This window comes from Mastomys coucha, unplaced genomic scaffold, assembly GCF_008632895.1.
Source record: "Mastomys coucha isolate ucsf_1 unplaced genomic scaffold, UCSF_Mcou_1 pScaffold18, whole genome shotgun sequence".
In the NCBI taxonomy this organism is placed as follows: domain Eukaryota; kingdom Metazoa; phylum Chordata; class Mammalia; order Rodentia; family Muridae; genus Mastomys; species Mastomys coucha.
Genome location: NW_022196900.1, coordinates 86,956,335 through 86,977,099, shown reverse-complemented (window position 1 = coordinate 86,977,099; position 20,765 = coordinate 86,956,335). Strand labels below are relative to the sequence as shown.

The 20,765-nt window shown below is 41.8% G+C and overlaps 1 protein-coding gene across 22 annotated transcripts in view; it reads right to left on the bottom strand.

The window, feature by feature from the left end:
- Pum1 (pumilio RNA binding family member 1) overlaps positions 1-20,765 on the bottom strand; it is a 121,999-nt gene that overhangs the window by 52,150 nt on the left and 49,084 nt on the right. For 14 of the 22 annotated variants that reach the window (XM_031378847.1, XM_031378845.1, XM_031378846.1 and 11 more), the window contains 3 exons: positions 10,613-10,721; positions 9,539-9,717; positions 564-730 (listed from right to left, as the gene is read on the bottom strand). The exons of 2 other annotated variants lie outside the window; for them this stretch is intronic. In XM_031378847.1, coding sequence (XP_031234707.1) covers positions 564-730; positions 9,539-9,717; positions 10,613-10,721 — 455 coding nt within the window. The remainder of the gene's footprint in view (positions 1-563; positions 731-9,538; positions 9,718-10,612; positions 10,722-20,765) is intronic. 6 more of the 22 variants (XM_031378850.1, XM_031378851.1, XM_031378852.1 and 3 more) reach the window with 2 other exon arrangements.

The following is a 20,765-nucleotide window of genomic DNA, read 5'->3' as shown; positions in this document are numbered from 1 at the left end:
TGGCAGTATACAATTGAAATTCCAGCACTCAGAGGCCAGGGCAGGAGGATTGCCAAGTTCAAAGCCAGCCTGGGTTACATAGTGAGCCCCTCTTACTTTGTACCTGAACTTCTACTTCTTCCAACTGAAGTAATTGGTGATTGGCCTACCTACATAGAATGGAGCTGCTGAGCGTATAGGAGATGAGAAAATGCGTAAAACATCTCAGCTATTTCTCCCTTCAATGTTTGTGAGAGATCCCTCAATGTCCACGGTTCTGGTGTATAGTGGTGTAGGACCAACTCAGGGAGTCCCGAAGTGCCTATGCCAAAGTTCTAGAATTACTAAAATGTCCTCTGTGGAACCACTCTGCAAGCCCAGCTCCATACAAATGTAAATTCTACTATAGAGCAAAGTATAAAAACATGGACAGCTCTTGGTAAATCCCACATTACCAGTTATTTTACACCTCTATGGCAGCATCTATACTAGATTTTTAAACTGAAACAGGACGGGAGGGACTCAAATAAAAACAAAAACCCACAGCCCACATCCAAAAAATCAGAAGTGTAAAATATACAAACCTAAAATCTTTGACGTCTGCATCAATCCCATTCTGCACTGGCAAACCATTGGTCTTGTCCATCACATCTCCCTCCTCCTTCAAATCTCCTAGCTTATCTCCATCAAACGTACCCTTGTTCTTCTTTTCACCTTTGTCGTTTTCATCACTGTCTGCATCCCTTGGGCCCTGTTTAAAAAATAGCTTCAGCTTCACTAATCATCATCAACTAATTATGGATACCCACTGTGGACACCAGACTACACTAAATGCTAACTGGGACAGGACAGTGCCTATGCCTGACATTACAGTCTAGTGTACAAACAACACAGAGGCAGGAACACTGCAGAAATTTCTGCCAAATGGGGGAAGACAGACAGACAGGTATGTTATAGAACTGAAGACATCTTATCATACCTTGTGCTCCCATTCTGCCCCACCCCATTTCTCTCCAATTGAAACTGTGTACTTCTTCAGCATCTTCTCTACTCTCAAATCTGTCTATATATTCCTAAGAGGGAAAGCATTAAGCCTGCTTTTTTTGAATGAGAGGAAGGAAGGAAGGAAGGAAGGAAGGAAGGAAGGAAGGAAGGAAGGAAGGAAGGAAATCTATGACTTCCCACTATCCTATAAGTCCCTCCTTTATTTCTTCTAAATATGGAACTTAATGTGGGCTGAAAACATGACTCTCCCCTCCCCGCTTGACCTGGGGATACATGCCTTGCCAAACTGTACTTCCCTGTTGCACCAAGTCCTTGACATTTTTGTATTTTGTTTTTGTTTTTGGTGTGTGTGTGTGTGTGTGTGTGTGTGTGTGTGTGTGTGTGTGTGTGTGTGGTTGTTTTTGTTTTATTTTGGCCTTTTGAATCAGGTTTTTGCTGTTCCTTGCTAGCTTGGAACACACTACATATAGTGCTCAGGTTGGCCTGTATTTTTGGCAACCCTCTTACCTCAGCCTCTTAAATGCCGAGATTAAAAGTGTGTACCACACACCCAACCAACACTGACATTTTTAAAAAGATGCTTCAAAGCAAATTAAATCTTCCTTTTAGGAAGCATACTCTAAAAACTCTTATCTTCCATTACCTGCATATTTTGCTACAAATTAGTTTTAATGATATAATTGGGGGCATTTTATACAAGAGAATTTATTTCTGAAATGTTTCAAACTTTCAAACACAGATCTACTCCCAGATATACCCAGGTCCTGCCTTTTAAAGAATGTGAATGTGTCTCCTCTTAGTAGCACTCAGCATAAGCCCTGGATATATTCATTTTTAACGCCTTGATTTCCAAAAGGAAAGCAACTCTCGGTGGACTCAATACGTCAGAGAGCATTGTAGACCCTGGCACTGCAGGACACTAAGTAACTTTAGCTGTTATAAACTAAGAGAAGCAATCTTGTTGTTCCCATCACTGACTCAGGCATCAATGGTGGAAACAAGTGCACATGGCTCAAACTAAAGTTCCTGGTACAAGGCAAGCCCAGTGGATAGAAAACAAGCACTTCTACAACAAATTTCCAATCACCAGCTAAACTCTAGTAGGACTTAGTGGAGCACAGAGTAGCAGGCAGTTAGTTTTGTGAGCAGACTCACTAAGAAATGGTCAAGCTGCACAGAGAAAACTTAAGCTCTCCAAAGTGGTAAGAAATCACAATCAGAAACTACAATACAGGAACCCAGACAGTCTTAGACCTGTAGGATACTATTTCAGAACCAGTTTTCCTTTTAAAGCCATTCTCTGTTTAAATACACACAGAAAAAGAAAGCCTTTGTGGATAATATGAAAATAGGACTGCATGTGAACTGTATACACAGCTTGACCTCAAGTGGCACCAAGACAATGAAGCCCAGCAGTGGCCACCTCCCAGAGGATGAGCCTTGGAGGCTGCTTTTCTACAACATGCAGCTTAGGAACAGAGAAGCACTGTAAGAGAGCTCTGACACCCAGCACAGACATGAGGAAGACAAGGCTCTGAAGGCCAAGGGCTTACACAAACCAGAAACAGGAACAACCTCCACAATGCAGAGAGAAGAATAGTAGTAGAGTTTTCATTTTTATAGCTGCAGCTATAAAGATGAATACACTGTCTAGCAGAAGCACAATAAGTATGACCAAGAGCTGTTTTAATGATGAGGGTCAAAACCTCCTGGGAAACTGAACTGCCAAAATAAGAAACTTCATCTTGTCTTTATCAACTTACCCCAGTCAAGATGGTGAGAGTATGACTACAGTGGCAAAAGAAACCATTAATGTCAATGGCCAAGAAGAATCACATGAACAATCTCTACAAGTCTATACATCAAGGCCATGTCTCAAGAAAATCTGTCCAACTCCACTATCTCCCCAAAGAGTTCAAAAGACATGCCAATAAAACTACACAAGACAGGAAAAGCAGCAACACAAAGAAAGGTCCTACAGCACACTCGGTACTGGAGAGCGTATTCACTGGAGGGCTCCCGTTCAGCATTCTCCTTGTTGACTTCCACAAGAATTCCCATGAACCCGTTCAGCCTATCGGTCTGCACTAAGAACACAGCTACTGTCAATTGCACAGCCAAGGGCTGGGTTTTCAAGCACCCTGAGATGGGAGCTTTCACTAGTCTGGGATGTTACACTCCTACAGCTTCTTACCTGGCTGACTCTTTCCCCTATCAAAATATCAAACTGTTGGCAAAGCATTGGCAATTCTTCCTGCCTGTTGATTTTGTTCGTGTATCTCATCTTGAAGAAGTTTGTGGAAAACATTTATAACTCCAACACTTGGGTGTATATATACCAATAGATATATATGCATGTACATATCTTTTTTAAAAAGAAAAAAGTTTATTTAAAATAATTACACATGCCAGGTGTGGTGGTATACACCTTTAATCCCAGCACTAAAAGACAAAAGCAGAGGCACACAGAGCTCTCTGTTCTTCAGAGCAAGTTCCAAAACAGCCAAGACTACACAGAGACACCAAGTTTCTTAAACAAACAAACAAACAAAAGATATGCAACAAAAATAACAGGCAATCCAGTCTGCCGTGTGTATTATGGCAAGATCAGACTGAGAAATCAGCTGCTATGGAAAGGCAAGATCATAAAAAGGGTTTTTACTGTAGTCCCAGCACTCGGGAAGAGAAGCAATGAGCCAGCCAGGGCTACAGTGAAGGGCCTTGTCTCACAGAACAGCAAAAAGGTCTCTGAGCCAGGTGGTGGCAGTGTATTCCTTTAATCCCAGTGTCCGGGCAGAGACAGGGGGATCTCTAAAAACAGCCTGGTCTACAGAGTGAATTCCAAGACAACCAGAGGTACACACAGTAACCTTTCTTTATAACTGGGCAGGGGAGTCAAACTTGTAACCCCAGTTCTCAGGTAATAAAATAGGAGAGTAAACACGAATTCAAGGTACTGGGCTACATAGAGTTCCAGGACTATATTAGATCTTGTCTTTTCTTTTTTTCAAAACGAGGAGAAGGAAGAAAAATCTTGTGAAGAGCCTAAAATAGAAAAGTGGAGGGCTGGCCAGATGGCTCAGCATCTAAGAGCACTGATTGCTCTTCCAAAGGTCCTGAGTTCGGATCCCAGCAACCACATGGTGGCTCACAACCACCGGCAACAAGATCTGACGCCCTCTTCTGGTGTGTCTGAAGACAGCTACAGTGAATTACACTGGAGCAAGCGGGGCCAGCAGAGGTCCTAAGTTCAATTCCCAGCAGCCACACACATGATAGCTCATGGTCATCTGTACAGCTATAAATAAAATAAATCTAAAAATTAAAAAAAAAAAAAATAGAAAAGTAGAATGGAGAGACAGCTCAGCAGTGAAGAGCCCTGGCTGCTCCTGGCTGTTCTTACAGAGGACAGGGGTTCAATCCCAGCTCCTATATGGCAGATTAAACAGTCCCTGGAAAAACTGACATCCTCTTATGGACTCCAGGGGCATGGCATGCATGTGCTGTACAAACAAACATGCAGGCAAGTCACCCATACACATAAAATAAAAGTAAATTTAAGGGGAAAAATAGAAAAGAAGTAAAAAAAGGTGTTAATGTTTGGTATCTTTGTGGTTTTTAATATATAAGGTAAATGTTTATAGTTATGAGGTCTTTCAGAAAGTATTAATACAGGTGCACTGAATCTATTCTGTGTTACACTGGTCATGGGATTTTGATCATTTATTCTTTAAGTCTTAGTTTTCTCATTTATAAAGCAGGGATAATTTTCTTTAATAAATAGTTATGAACAGCAATGAAATGCTGTACTGTAAAATGTAAGAATCTTATTGTATACACATAAAAATACAGCAGAACAGATGTACATAGCAGGGTACACAAGTACATAATTGGTGTGGTCCTTCTAGAGCAGCCATTTGGCTGCTAAGCAGAAGCTCAAACTTTAGAAGTTTAACTCAAACCGTAATGCAAACAAACCAAACCTAGAAGCCTGGAAACTACTCAAGCATCCAGGCCCTATCACATTCTTCACAGCAGCAACAAAACAACACCACTGCTAGCAGCCAAAGAGCCAGGAGTCAAGCAGACATGAAGCACAGAACGGAGTTGGCTGAACACGGCCGGCTCAGCCTCCTCAGGACAACCATAAAGCGGGGTAACTCCAAATATTTCTCTTGTTCCCATAGAAGTCAGAACCAAAACCACTCCACACGGAAAAGATCCATTCAGTGAAATCAGAGGCTCCCCATCAGCATCCAACAGACATTTCTGTGTGTACCTAGCTGCATAAAACACACAAGATGATGCTGACCATGCTAAGTCTTGTGTACACTTGTTTCACACAACATACCCCTGAAATCTTTTTAATTAAGTTTGTTCAAAGTATAAACAGTTCACATCTCTGACTGCTAGCCTAGTGGAACAACCTGATGAGAACCCATCTCAAAAGTCAACATAGCAGAGCAAAAGCCATCCCGTGCAAAGCCGAAACAGAGACAAAGCCTGAATGAAGACCCCAACTTGACTCCAAGTCTTTTTTCTCATCTGTAAATTATTCTGCCATAATTATGGGTTGTTCCAAGGATTAAATAAGGTAATTCTTAAAATTACAATTCTTCAAAAGAAATAAAAACAAAACGAAACAAAACAAAACCAAACCCAAAGCTTGTTTTTACCAGGTGAGTATGAAGACGCGGCAGCCGCTATCCACTCCACTGACTCTAGTACTATCATGCTATGCACCTCTAAAAAGGACACAACAGGAAGTAGTACAGGTGTGACAAGGGCCCAGCTGTGAATGGCCCTCATTTCAGCAGGAGCAAGAGCAGAGAGAAGCGCACTGTGGAGCATCACCTACACAGGCATGTTCACAATCACCCAACCCTGCTGAGCAGAGAGTGAGAGCGGCAGGCACCTTACAGACAAGAAATCGTTTTTGGTTTTATTAGAAAATCCTCAAAAATAGTGTGGTTTTGTTTAATAAGCCTGACATTCCAGACTCTAGCATGTGGTTTCAGTTGTGGAGCTAGCCACAATCCAAAGGTGCAGGCCCCTAATAATCTACTCTTCCAAGGAGACTCTTCCAGTGCAGCGGAGAGTTCACATGTGAATCACTGGGGCAGGGAAGTGTGAACTTGTTACAAATGCAGGTAAGGTGGGTAAGCTTTTACCTGCCTAGCATTCAGGATGCTGAGGCAACAAGACTGGGAGTTTGAGGCCAGCCAGAGCTACACAGTGACACCCTGTCCCTAAAACAACAAAAGCAGGTTTCAGCTCAGAAAGGCCAGGGTATGGCTTATGAATCCTAAGCCACAGAATGATGCTACTGTTATCAGTACACAACTAAGTATCAATATACTGTTACAATATTATGATACATCCTTGAATAGTAATTATTCCTACTATACAATTAAAAAATCCAGTTGAGACTCAAAGCCCTGGCTTCTCTATGTAAAGCAATAGCCCACGTTTCACAAAAAACAATTGTAATACTAGCCTTCCAAGCCAAATAGCTGTGACCCAAATGAATAGCTACAAGTATGTATCCTTCAGGTCAGAAAGCAGGCACTTGACAGGACATGGGGAGATCTACGAACATCTCTGCAAAGTTAGAGCAGTTGTCACTGATCCAATGTTTGCAGTGGATAAACCAGAAAGTAGCACTCATGACCTACTGTTCTTAATAACAGGCCTTAACCTATTTGAAGACAATCAGGGGACCAATCAGGGGACTTTGAAAGGCAAAGTCACCCATGAGCTTTCAAAATATGTGATTCTGTAACTACCTCTGAATCCAGGAGATGGGGAGAGAAATATCTTATCCCAGAAACAAATAAAATAAAAGCTAGAAGGGGGAGAAAGACTTGACTCTTAGATTCAAGTTTTCTCAGATAATTTCAAAATCTAGTATTCTAAAAGCTGGGGAAACACATGCTGGGTGCTAGCTAGCATTCCCAATAAGTGTGAGAAGAGTCTCCTGCTGACCCTCAAAGTAAGCTAGCTAGTTAGTTTGCAGCAGGTTCTGTAACTCTCTGGCTGGCCTGGAACTCACTATGTAGCCAGGCTGGTCTCAAACTCAGAGATCATTTGATCTCTCTCTGGCATAAACTACCAGGCTTCACCTCCTAAAAGTAATCCTTATTTCAAACCAAAACTCCTGAAGCATTTATAGCATCAAAAGGAACTCAGGAAAGCACAGGGAAGAGAAAGCAAAGAGCTAAATCCTTTTATTCAAGCTGTGTCAAGGAAATCCCAATGAGACACCTTCACTTGAAGAGTTAATATCTGGACTGCCAGCTGTCACATCCAAGAAGGACTTCTGTGTACCTGCTATGAGTTCTATATAATCACTGTGCCACAAATATAATCACTGGCCACTCAGCTTACTAGACTAAAGCCCCAACTGCCCTAACCAGGAGCTCTGTGCTCTGTAGAGAACTCCCCTAGACACAGATAGCTCACTGTCCTTGCTCTCCAAACTTAATATGGAACTTCCTTTGTTTTTAAAAGAAAGAATGGGACAGTACCCTTTTCCCAATGTTGTATGTATATCATGAGAACTAGAGTGACTCAGATTTCCTATAAACACAGTTTTCTCTAGGTAACATGCTCACTGCAGCAGAGCAAGCCCAGGTTAACATCAGCAGAACACAACACCAGTGCTGACCAGCAGTTTTCTGGGCAGGCCTTCATCAGCCAGAAAATGGCACCTGCCAACACCCTGGCTTGACATCCATCAGTATTCCTCCATCAACCTACAGATGGCACAGATGTCAAAATATTGAACAACATTTAATTCTCCATGGCCATCCTCTTAAGAAAGAAGATATGAAGAACTAATCATCTGACTGCTAGGAGTCCTGCTTCCTGAGGAAGCATCTGGCCTGAGGCTCAAATAGAATCAAGACCTAAAAAAAAAAAAAATTAAATTTCTCAAAACAACTAAGTCTGGGACCCTCCTTTACAATCCATAGGCAGGACTTTATCATAAAATCTGTCCTAAAAATGACAGTAATAATTCTAATCTTCTGTTTTACCTACTTTTAATTCAAATGATTTTTCTGCCTCCAACAACCTTTCCTACATCCTTCACAGCAATCCAGATGTGTGCCTGTGCCTAATGTCAACAAACTAGGAACTGGTCAGAGAATTCAGAGCTATCAAGGCTCCTGGTTATCATACCAGCAACTCATTAGTGAACTACACTAAAAAAACCTAAAGTGGTGGGCAGTATTTAGAAGGCAGTACTTTCTCTGAAGAAATCAAATGAAAGTATGAAGGAGGAAGAAAGTAGAATTCCACTGTTCTCTCGAGAAAATAGGCAAACAATGAATCATTTGACTTGATCCCATTCCTCATATCCAAAGTATTAATCTTGTTCTTCCCCAAAAAAAAAGCCTCATGAGAAGGAACACGAAAGCAGTTCCCTATCTGATTTACAAATCATTATGTCAAAAGATCCAGAAGCATTCGGGTCAGCTCTGAAAAGGCTAGCCCTCAAGAACATGCTGAATATTAATATACAGAGAGAGAGAGAGAGAGAGCAGGCTATCAAAGACCAACTACTGCTACCAAACAGAAGGGTGGCACCTAGGTAATAAATGCAACACATAAAGAAGCGCACGTGTAGATGAAACCAAAAGTATGATGATGAGGGAGAAGAAGGTATCTCAAAAATTTGCTGCCAGGTTCTATTAGGCCACAATGACGTCCGGGAAAAGGACTAAAAGGGTCCAGAACAAATCAAGTTAGGCGCGAAAGGCAGGCAGACAGCTGCAACATACAACACCAGCCAGAGAGTACAAAAGGAGAAAGACTCAAGTAGATACATTTCCTAAGATTCCTTTATCTATAAAGCTGAAAATATAGAGAATGAGCTTCAAAGAATGTGACAAAGCTTCAGAAAGAATGCTAAGATTCAGCAGGAAGTGGCAGCAGGCAAGGAGACTGCTTTGATTGCCATTCAACCAGGATATATACAGGGGGTTAGTGGCAATGAATTAAAAACCATACCAGAAAACAAAGACAAAACAAAATAAAACAAAAAAAAGCAAGCTCCCCAACAGCACAGGCATAGGAAACAAAACTGTTCAACTAAGGCCACCATAAAGGTAACATCCAGCCTGAAAACCAAGCCTGCGCCACACTACATGCCTTGCCCTTTGTTAGAGTTCTTGGATAGTGGCCAATCATTCCGCTAAGACAAGTACCTCACCCTGATACCCAACTTCTACCTTGTTTGTAAAGAAGGTACTTCTCTCTTACACTTTTTGTTTTAATGAAGAATGCTTTCTTGTTAACTAATTCATTGCGACTTTGATTTTAGCTCTTTCTTCACCTAATTTAAGGAGCATTCCCGCCGCCCACTAAAGCCCCAACTTTACTTGTTCATCTCTGAACTGCAGCTGGCCTCTCCTGTCATGCTTGTTGAGCTTTATGCTACAGTGGGAATGCTCTATAACACCTACAAGAGAACCTAGGAAACTCAACAGGAACATTTGCTTTGGGGGAAGGGGAAGAAAGAGATAGGAACGAGTTCCTCAAACCAACTTACAAATCCTCCTTTTCTTAGACAGGAATCGCCCGGGGATGAGCTCAACACATACTCCACCATGCTAACGCCTAGTCCCCCACTCTCCGATCGTGGGGACAGTACAGAATTGACCTCACTGTTCACATGGAAACTTTGACCAGGTCTTCTCTGCACCATGATTGGCTGGGAAACTGAATGATCTACAAAAAAGATACACAAAGTGTGACACAGTGCAGCCAGAAGCCCAAACAAATTATGAGTGATGTCTCGTGATAAACCAATGTCTGGGAATCATGAGACCCACCACTGTCGACTGAGCCGAGGTCTCCTCTTGGGTCTTTCAATAAGCACTGGTACTCTACATAGGCTAAGAACACGGAACACACCACTCCTCTATCTAGAAGAGCAGAGGAGTACAGCAGTTCACATAGCTAGGTAGATAAGCCAATGGTCATCTCTTTCAAGTTGCAGAAATTCTTTTGTTCTTTTTCTGGCAACAACAAATCTTTCTGAGGACTCCAGTTTGCACTGTCCTGAATACAGTTTCCCCAATGTTGGGTTTTCTATTTTCCCCCTCCCTAGAAGCCGTGGCTTCTTTCTGCTGTTGGTATCTCTGTCTCTACCAGCTCTCCCCGGCCCTCTTCAGGTGAAGTCTATCTATAGCAAGAATGTCTGTGCCAAGTGACTTCATTTTGCCTCAGACACATTTAAAGATAACTACCTTGTATATGGCACAAAACATCAAGAGGAAAAAAAAGAATCATGAAGTTCAAAGTACAGGCTTGGATTTTCCAATTCCAGGCAAGCTGACAGCAGCACAGAGGGAAAACTCAGCTAAAATCATGGTCACTTCAAATGAGTCCATTCTTCTTTGACTAGCACTTGAGAAAATATTGAAGATTTGATTTTGTGTAATTATTTTTAATATATTACATCATCTAAGCTCCTTAGTGGCAATTATACTACTACTACAGGACAGGACATTTGCTTGACGTGCTTCTGCCACTGATCTGAAATTCATGACTTGGCCAAGTGCTGAGGAAGGGAGCTCTAAGACAGGCATAAATCACAGTACAGAGGCTAGAGCTAGATTACCTGATGTTCCCCAGGCACTGTCTCGCCATTGATCACCCAGGAATATTCCTTTTGGTCCATCTTTGCTGGATTCATCTGTTTCCCAAAACTTTTTACCTGGCAAGAGCTGCTGCAAATTAAAAATAATAGATGCTTTTAAAGAATTCATAAAGGATGAGAGTACAGCAGTCAACACTTTCTTTAGACAAGGGTACTGAAGATGCTCAATGGCTCTGAGGGTCTCAATCAAAGTGTTTTGGCTACACAACTGTGATCAGAGCACTATTCTTCTTTTGTAAAAGACACAGAAAGGCCTTAAAGCAAGGGAACACTATTCATCAATATCTAAAATTGTCCACGTAATCTATGTGAAGATTTTTGAGGAGTAAGAGTACAAACATTGCTCTATTAGCTAACTGCTTGCTAAGAGGGCTCTAACTGCAAGAGTATCTACTACTGTCTGCACATGCACTGACTGAGCACACAAAGTTACTCAAGCAGGAGCACAAACCGAGCTATGAACCCCAGCTACAAAATATTAGACACCACTTCTATTAACGTAACACTTCCGTACCACATCCATCTATTCTAAGATTTTAAGAGAAAAAAAAAAAGACATTCATCTACTTTCAGAAGGGAAATCGAATTTCTTGACCTGTTATGTTTAATAATACTTGATAGTATCATTAAAGTGACTTTAATCAAAGAAAAAGTGGTTGTAGTTACAGAGGAAAATTCCTGAAAACTGCCGTAATTCTTGGTGTTCACCAACTTTATTTAATAAAATGTCTCCCTCTTGTTTCCTCTAGTTGTTTCTTTTATAACTGCTATTCCTCAGACTGGATACCAGAAGTTTGAGATAATATGTAATCACTATTTCTGAGCATAAATGGGCAGACTTGAAGAACTGACTTGTGCAATACCAGAAATGGAATGCTAGCTTTCAGAAATAAAATACCAGAAAGCCCAAGAGATCTGTTCTCCTCCTGGACAGGTTTAACTTCCCAACCTACTTAGCTACATCTGAACATAATAAAGAAATCAAAGCTGTCTAAGGAAACAAACCCTAGCTCTCCAGCCTCATTACTGCCTTCTCAGCCTAGTGTTAACACATCCTCAAAAAGTCCCAATCTATTCTACAGCACAGGTTCCTACACAAACCCAAGCAGTTTGCTACTTTTCCATGTAACCCTAACAAAAAGACTGGCCTAACATTGAATTATGCAAGTGCTAAGCTGCCTCAAAGATGGGCCATTAAATCAAATCATCAATCATTCTGCCTCAATGCTTTTGGAGTCTGTTAACTAGAGTGGGTTGGAAGGAAGTGGTAAAAAGAGGGACCAAATAAAGCTAAGCAAAGAGTCAGAAATCCCTGGACTAGATAATTCTGATGTGCTATTAAACTGCCCTTGGTCATCTCCTCTTTTTTCTGATGTCAAACCTGTTTTTCAGTAGCTGTTCCCATCAGAAGTATCATAAGCAAGAATTAAGCACAATGTCCATCAAACAGCTTCTTGGAAAATGTATTCAGTGGCATCAGATATAAGCAAAATCATAGTCAAATTCCAGAAGAGATACTGTGAATTATTAATATACAAGGGTCAATTTTAAAAAAACTCCTGGGTGCTAGAAAGATGGCTCAGCTGTTACAATCACTAGCTGATCTCCCAGAGGACCTGGGCTTGATTCCCAGCACCCACCTGGTCATGTGTAAGTGTCTCTAACTCCAGTCCTGGGAGATCCAGTACCCTCCTCTTACCTCCTCAGCTGACAAGCTGCACAGACACACAAGTGGGCAAATCATTCACACATATAAAAAAACTCCTGTTCTCACTTGGCAGCTCACAACTGTTTGTGACTAGAGTCCCATATGCAGACAAAATACCAATACACATAAAATAAATTTAAAAGAACTCCTGTTTTCACTTTTCCCCCTTTTGATCTTGTAAATGCCTATCCAAAGAGTCCATAAAACCTCCTTACTCTCCCAACATTCCACTTTTAAGTGACAACATTCTCATTCTTATTTTGAAGAAGGTGAGACCAAATAGTAGTCCCAACTTAGGACCCTCGTTGCATGCTAAAAGGAGGAACAATATCAGTACAAGAGTCCATGTCACTTATTGGTTAACTTTATGCTCTGTGAAATAGTGTAAAGAGCAAAAGTAATTAAAACCAGTCCTGTGCTGTCATTTTTTTTTCAAACTTTGTCCTTCTCCACATAATTCAAGAGTAGCCTGGACAAGTACCAGATTCAGCTATAATTTATCAAGCTGGTAACTAAAAGTAGCAATCTTTGAGCTCATCAAGGGGCTAAAGAGGACTTGTGGGATTCTGACATTGTTTACTACAGCCGATTAGATTGTCAAAACATGCAAAACAGCAAGTGCAAGCAAGCAGATGAGAGCAGTGGCTGACACTCCTTCCAAAGGGAAAGAGTAGAGCAAGCATGAGGCATATTGCTAAAATGGAGATTATTCAGAGCTGGTGAGATGTCTCAGAAGGCAAAGGTGCTTGCCTCCAAACCTGACTACTTGAGTTCATCCCTGAAACCTACATATTAGAAGAGAGCCAAGTCCACATGCTGTCCTACACACACACACACACACACACACACACACGCACGCACGCACGCACGCACGCACGCACGCACGCACGCACGCACGCACGCACGCACGCACTATGGCACACATATGCACACAAATAAACAATGAAACAAATATAAAAAAAGTTAAGGGGAAGAGACTATTTTCTATTAGTAACATGCAACAAGCCTCAAAGAAACACAGCAAAAATATTTTCCTAGCTCACTAAGAGTCAACCAGTTCTCCTGCTACTAAAAATAGAAAACAAATACTAAACAGATGTTAGAGGTAACCACCACAACGCTTGAGCTCTTTATACATATGAGGTGGAGGTCAGCTAACTGTTATCAATGAGAACAGCAGACACTATTTGGGCAAGTTCCCAAGAGATAGAACAAGGTGGGAGAGCAGAGTGCAGCATGCTGATTGGGGCCAGGCAGGGGAGAAAAAGTGAGTTACACGGTGCTCAGCAAACAGAAAGGCAATCCCTGAACGAAGGGATCTGGGCAAAGTCAAAAGCAAGCTTAGTTAAGCTCTTTAATATATCTCCGAGTTCACACAGAACCTAGCCTTTCTCCATTTACTGTAAAATTACTGTCTACTCAACTGAGGTAAGCAGCAGGGCTGACTCCAAGCAACCTAGTCCCAGTAAAGAGGATCTTGATGGTGGAGTGTTGTGGGGGCACAACATCTAAAGTGCCATGAATCACTTCTATTCCCCCCTACCACCACCACTGCCCAGCTTGCTCACTTTAGACTGCTGCTATGCTGTGAACCATACCAGAAAGTGGCCCACCTGGCAAGGTATCAAGAGAGATCTCTACCCAACAATGCACTAGGAATTGAAGCCCTCATTCTAAGAGTCTGGAGACCTGAATCCTGATATCAACTACATGAATTTGAAAGAAGATCCTTCTCAGATAAAGTTGAGCATAAAATCAGCCCTGTCAGAAATCATGTGTGTAGCTCCTGAGAGACCTTATGAAGTCTAAGATTTAAACAATGACCTTCTGAGCTGTCTGGATCTGTTATACAGTAAGGGTACGGATCCAATCATGACTATGTGTGTGTTTCCAACTCTTGTGTTTTAAGAATAACTCTCTTTATCTCAGCACTTGAAAGGCAGAGGCAGGCAGAGCTCTGTGAATTCCAGGACAGCCATGGTCATACATACAGAGAAACCCTGTCTTGAAAAACCAGAACAACAACAACAAGAACACCACCACCACCCACACTTCTCATCACACTTCCAGTGCTGAAAGTACATTGACTTTTGACTTAGGAAAAAGTAGTTAATTAGCTCTGTCTATTTCATGTTCTCCCATACACTGGCTTAAAACCCTTCCACATTAAAAATAAGTATCCATTATTAAAGCTCAGTATGCTAAGGGACAAGCAGTTTTAACACTTACAGCTTTATATTCACAGTCAACAAAAGTAAGGATATCTACCTTCAGAGCTAGGTACACCTCAGCAAATACACCTCTGGAGATAATTCTATCCACATCATGAGCTATGGCATCCCCACAAGCCAACATACTGCAAAAACATGCAGTTGACAAACTTTCACTTCAGCCAGACCCACTAACTTCAAGCACTACAAATTAAAATTCAACCAGCCTAAATTTGTGAGATGGGCCCCCCTCGTGTGTGTGGGGGGGGGGGGAGCGGGGTGTACAGACCAACTAAGCAAAGCACAAAAGCTCAGGGCACTCTGCTGCTGAGCACCATTCCCAGTCAGCAGACTTTCTCTTTGTGCGGCAGGTAAAACCAGGCCTGCTGAGAACTCACTGGTAACCTAAGCTGATTTACAACTCTAGACAATCCTCCTGCTTCTGTTTCCAGGTGCTGAAATTACAGCCAAAAGGCAACAAATTACAGCTCGTCTTTACAAAATTCACTTTAAGGGAAAACAAAGCTATAAAGGATTAAGATCTGACAATTCTAAAAAAAAGGTGACGAGGATTACGAATTGGTCAGACTGTACTAACCCCATGGAACGTGGAAAAGAGCACAGGATACACAAACAAGTCCACACCAATGATAGAGAGCAGAGCAAGAGAAGTTAGTTTGAGCAAACTCTAAAATCATCAGCCCAGCAACTTCTCCATCTCCAATGCTAATAATAGAAAGCAACTTCTCAAAACTGACCTCATCTATAGCCAAGCACAGCGATCACTGACCACAGTGACCCTGTCCAGTTAGAGCCACAGTTTCTCCTCAGAAAATAATAGCCTACAATTCGGCTTTTACACAATAGTCTTGTGGTTCTGGCCGTGGTGGGATCAATGTCATAATCCAATTCCTCTGAATGAGTAATAGACCACCTTTAAGACCTACAAACTAGAGTGATGGGAATGTACATCTTTATTCCCGAACTTCAGAGGAAGAGAGGCAGGCAGATCTCTGAGTTGGAAGACTAGCCTGTTCTATGTGTTCCAGGATAGACAGAGCTACACAGTTGAAACCCTGTCTTGAAACGAAACAAAACAAAACAAAACAAAACAAACAAAACAAACAAAAACAAATCTAAAACCTGAGAGGGAGGTGTGCTGCCTCCCCATCTTCAGCAAAACAGACCTTGTTCTCTTTCCCTATACTATCTCCTCATACATCCTGACCCATAGGTTCACAAAGGAGAGGCTTAAACAGGTGAGCACTTTGAGAGGACTGAGAGAACAAGACAGAAGCACTGGTCTACAGACAATCTGACATTTGGGAACACCTTTTGTTGTTTCCAGAGTCTAGCAAAAAAGACTATACAACAAGTTATACTCAATGGACTATGCCTACATCTCCTGAAATCGCAAGCGGGGACAGGAGAACTACCACAAATTTACTACAAGCCAATTCATTCTACATTTTAAGTTCCAGGCTAAGTATAAGCTAGTAAAGACCTGTCTCAAAACCAAAACCACCAGAAACAACTACTTAAAACCAAAAACCCCACAGAATTATCTTATATCCCTTACTAAGGAACCTTTAACACACAGAACCTCTAAGGTGTCTAACTCTCTAAATGCCACATGTGGCTTTACATCTGTCTCATCTCATGTTACAAGTAGTCTTGTCATAAATATCAACTGAAATAATGCAATACCGCTTATAGTGAAAAGCTATTCCTAGTCTACTAGAGGGTGGGATTTCCCCTATCCAAGGCAGCCCATGTACTGTGCCAGCAAAACTAGCACCGTGCCATCCAGACCACTGTAGTAAAAATCACTAGCCAGCCAAACTCCCCAAGAACCATGACTGACTGCAATTCTGCGGAACCTAGAGAAGCTCTAACTGAGGATTAGCGTGTATGACCACGCCAATACTAATATTTGCCTAGGGAAGTATTCATGAGGTTCTCTGCTGGCCTTAAAAGCAAGTGGGCAAGGTCAGGTACTGGTGTCACACACCTTTAATCCCAGCATTTAGAAGGCAGATGCAGGCAGAGCTCTGCCTTCCAGGATAGCAAGGCTACAAGAGAAATCATGTGTCAAAACCAAACCACATCCCCACCAAAAAAAAATTGTGCACTCTTTCTACTACCATATGCTCTAAAGTATTATCTAACTGCTTACATTTGTAAACCAGGTCACAGATATCTACCCACTGCTCTCCCCCTTTTCTCCCTCCCTCTCTACCCACTATTCTCTTTTCTCTTCTCTCCCATCCACACCACTCCCTGCAGAAATTTGGCTTGGAAGACACAAGGGATGTAAGACACAAGCATTTCAGGCTGACGAGATGGCTCAGCGGATAAGAGCACTGACTGCTCTTCCAAAGGTTCTGAGTTCGGATCCCAGCAACCACACGGTGGCTCACAATCACCCGTAATGAGATCGGACGCCCTCTTCTGGTGTGTCTAAAGACAGCTACAGTGAATTACACCGGAGTGAGCCGGGCCAGAGTGACTGGGGCTGGCAGAAGGTCCTGAATTCAATTCCCAGCAGCCACAAACATCATAGCTCACAGCCATCTGTACAGCTACAGTGTACTTTATTAAAAGAAAATAAAAAGACACAGGCATTTCATCATGTTATCTAGCTACTCAAATTTCCAAGTTCCTAATTTTACCTGAAATGATTATACATTTAATCACCTAGTAAGACTCAAGAAATGAAAAATCCTTCAAGTCTCAGAAGCTGACATTAGGTCAGGAAAAGGTTCCTTTGAGACTGCAATTTGAACCATGACAGTGACTATGGAAATTCACAAGTCCTTGAAAACAACAGTATTTCCAGAAATCTGTTTTCAATAATCCCTCCAATTTAACTAGTGCCCAGCCCCATACCAAACTGCTGTAAAACAAATGAGACAATTCAGGAAATGTCCATAATGCCATGCCCTCTACTGATGCTGTCATCACTCTGTTAGAGATGTGAGCCAGTGTCTCAGAAAACAAATATATACATTTTTTGAAAGTATAAATAGAAAAATCAAAACAAAACAAAACCTGAGTCATCCATTAACTGTCACCAGAAGAGTAAGAATGAAGCCAGGGCCAACTGAATTCCCCACAATAATTCATCTGAACAACAAAAGTTCTTCAATCTGGCATGGTGGTGCATATGCACGTAATCCTAGCACCCCAAGACTAATTAATGGAGGATTACCACAAGCCTAGGTTACAAATAAAATTCTTTCTCAACACACATTCTCATTCAGGAGTCTTCGTCCTAGCCTCTCCTTCCCTCTTTATGTGTTGTTCTATTCAGAATCAAATCTCCAAACTGGGCCAGTAAGATGAATCATCAAGTAAAGGCACTTATCTAGTGGCCTGAGGTCATCCCCAGAACCTGTACTGTTCTCTGACCTCCACATGCCTACACACATACACATAAAGTTAATTTTTTAAAAGATAAGAAAGATACCAGTTGCTGGAGTACTTGCCAAGCCTGCAAAGCCCTAAATTTAATTATTTTTATGGGGGGGGGGGCACCAGAAGAGCTCCCCCAACCCTAGAGTAGCACTAAGCCCTGAACCATCTCTCCAGGCCATTAAATGATTTTGTGTTGTCCTGCGTTACAGGAGCAGGATTAATGCCTTTCAACACTAGTTTCACCACTATTGTGAAGCCCACCAATCACTCGACTAGCCAAGATAAAGTCATTTTAGTCCTTCCTTACTGAATCTAAAACATCCAATGCTGATTTTTCTGTCTATGGAAAATCTTAAAGTTGGTCAGCAAATACATTTTTGTAATCCTTGCACACAGGACACCTAGATGAACTGCAAGGCTAACATGCAGAGTGAGAAACCCACTTTTGGTAGGGGTCCTTTTAGTTCTTGGTGCTTTGGTTTTGTTTTGTTTTGTTTTGTTTTGTTTTTTAAGGGAGATTGGGGGTGGGGGGTAGTGCAGAGAGCCGAGGCTATCTCTACAGAGCTCTGACTATCTGGAAACTCAACTCTGGAACTCAGGTTGGCCCCAAAATCAGAGATCTGCATGCACACACAATAGTAACTGAAGAAATGTTTGAAATGGGGTCAGACAATGGGTCTATTGTATCGCTAAGGTGTTAAGGCCTAGGAGAAGGCTAACGGCTCTGAGATGCCTTTCAGCTTTCCCACTGCTTTACTTATTCGGTCTATTTACTGTGATTCAGGGCAGCAGCTGGGACCTGTGCATACTAGGCGTGTACCCCTGGACTACATTCCTAGCCCTCTAAGTAAGTTTGGGATTTGATTTTCTGGTTGTTCGTTGGTTTTTTTGTTGTTGGCAAGTTTTAGTTTTTGTAATTTCTTTTTTTTAAAGATTTTGTTAAAAGACTTATTTATTATTATACATAAGTACACTGTAGCTGTCTTTAGACACACCAGAAGAGGGTATCAGATCTCATTACAGATGGTTGTGAGCCACCATGTGGCTGCTGGGATTTGAACTCAGGACCTTTGGAAGAACAGTCAGTGCTCTTACCCACTGAGCCATCTTGCCAGCCCCTTTTTAAAAAAGATTCATTCATTTTATATAAATGTTTTACATGTGTAACATGTGAGTACTTGATGCCTTCAGGTCAGAATCCTGGAAATGGGAGTTACATGTGGATGGTTGTGTGCCACCATGTGGATACTGGGAATTAAACCCAGGTCCTCTGCAACAATATATGCTCTTAACCACTGTGCCATCTCTCCTACTCTTATAATGTAATTATAAATTAAGATCCAAAGCCCATCAGAATGAACAAGAATGCAACCACAGAAGCCAATTCATCACTTAAGTTGTTTTAACTGAAAATCTATTCTATAGCGTCAACGGAGGCACAAAGGGCAAATGATAACAGGATGCAAACAGCTTATGTTTGATCCATCCAGAAGACAGTAAGGTACCCTGAAGATCCACTATGAACTACTGAGAAACCAAGAGGCATGATTTGGAAGAGGCTGGAGATATGAAGAACTGATACCTGTTAGGACACTCATTAGTGAGAGCTGCAGGCTGGCTCTTTGACAATGCCTACACTTTGGCATACAGTCATCAGGAGCAACTTCTCCTGAAACGGACTGTAAAAACACATTGCTTTCATGAAACAAGTCCTTCAAAGACATCCAGACACAGATAACACCTTAAATTTCCAGTCACGGGGCTGGCAAGATGGCTCAGTGGGTAAGAGCACTGACTGCTCTTCCAGTGGTCCTGAGTTCAAATTCCAGCAACCACATGGTGGCTCACAACCATCCGTAATGAGATCTGACGCCCTCTTCTGGTGTGTCTGAAGACATGATAAATAAATAAAAATCTTTATAAAAAATAAAGTTCCTGTCACTTTGGATAAATTAACCTAGAAACAAGTGACACCCCTACCTCTCTCTGTCTCTCCACTAAGCACCCGAGTCCACTGAGCACATTCTTTATGTGCTTCCACTTCAAATTACTGGGACAGCAACAAAGGGAACTATCTTCATAACACTTGACAATCAGTCCAGGAAAATGGCAGAAAGAAACACACAATAAAATGCAATTGTGTTGTCTGTCAAGTTACCTACTGATGAAGTTGCATGCTTTTTTGATGCATAAATGGTATGTGTTCCAATTATATTCTTGTTTAAATTGACCTGTATCAAAACTGACACAGTCTCTTGAGACCCTAGTACAAAGGCCTGCCTGGCACCCCTCAACACAAAGTTCAGGAATAGACAGTTTTGAGCATTCTACAACCAACACCTCTAGATCCTGAAACTCCAAGCAAATAACTAAGAGGTGAAGAATATGACATTAAACTCATCCACACCGCCAAAAATGTGGCTGCTATTTATACAGGCAATATCAATAAAAAAGTGTCTGTATGTGCTATGAGAACCAAATCAATACTCGATGAAGTAAAGTTTGATGTTCTCTGGTTCCTTACAGCAAGCTTACTGTAAAAGAGAAAGATTTTCTGGGCATGGCAGTAGATACCCTTAATCCCAGCAACTTGAAAGGCCAGCCAGGACTACACAGTGAGACCCTGTCTCAAAATTGAAAAAGAGCCAGGCAGTGGTGGCGCACGCCTTTGTTCCCAGCACTTGGGAGGCAGAGGCAGGTGGATTTCTACATTTGAGGCCAGACTGGTCTACAGAGTGAGTTCCAAGACAGCCAGGGCTACACAGAGAAACCCTGTCTT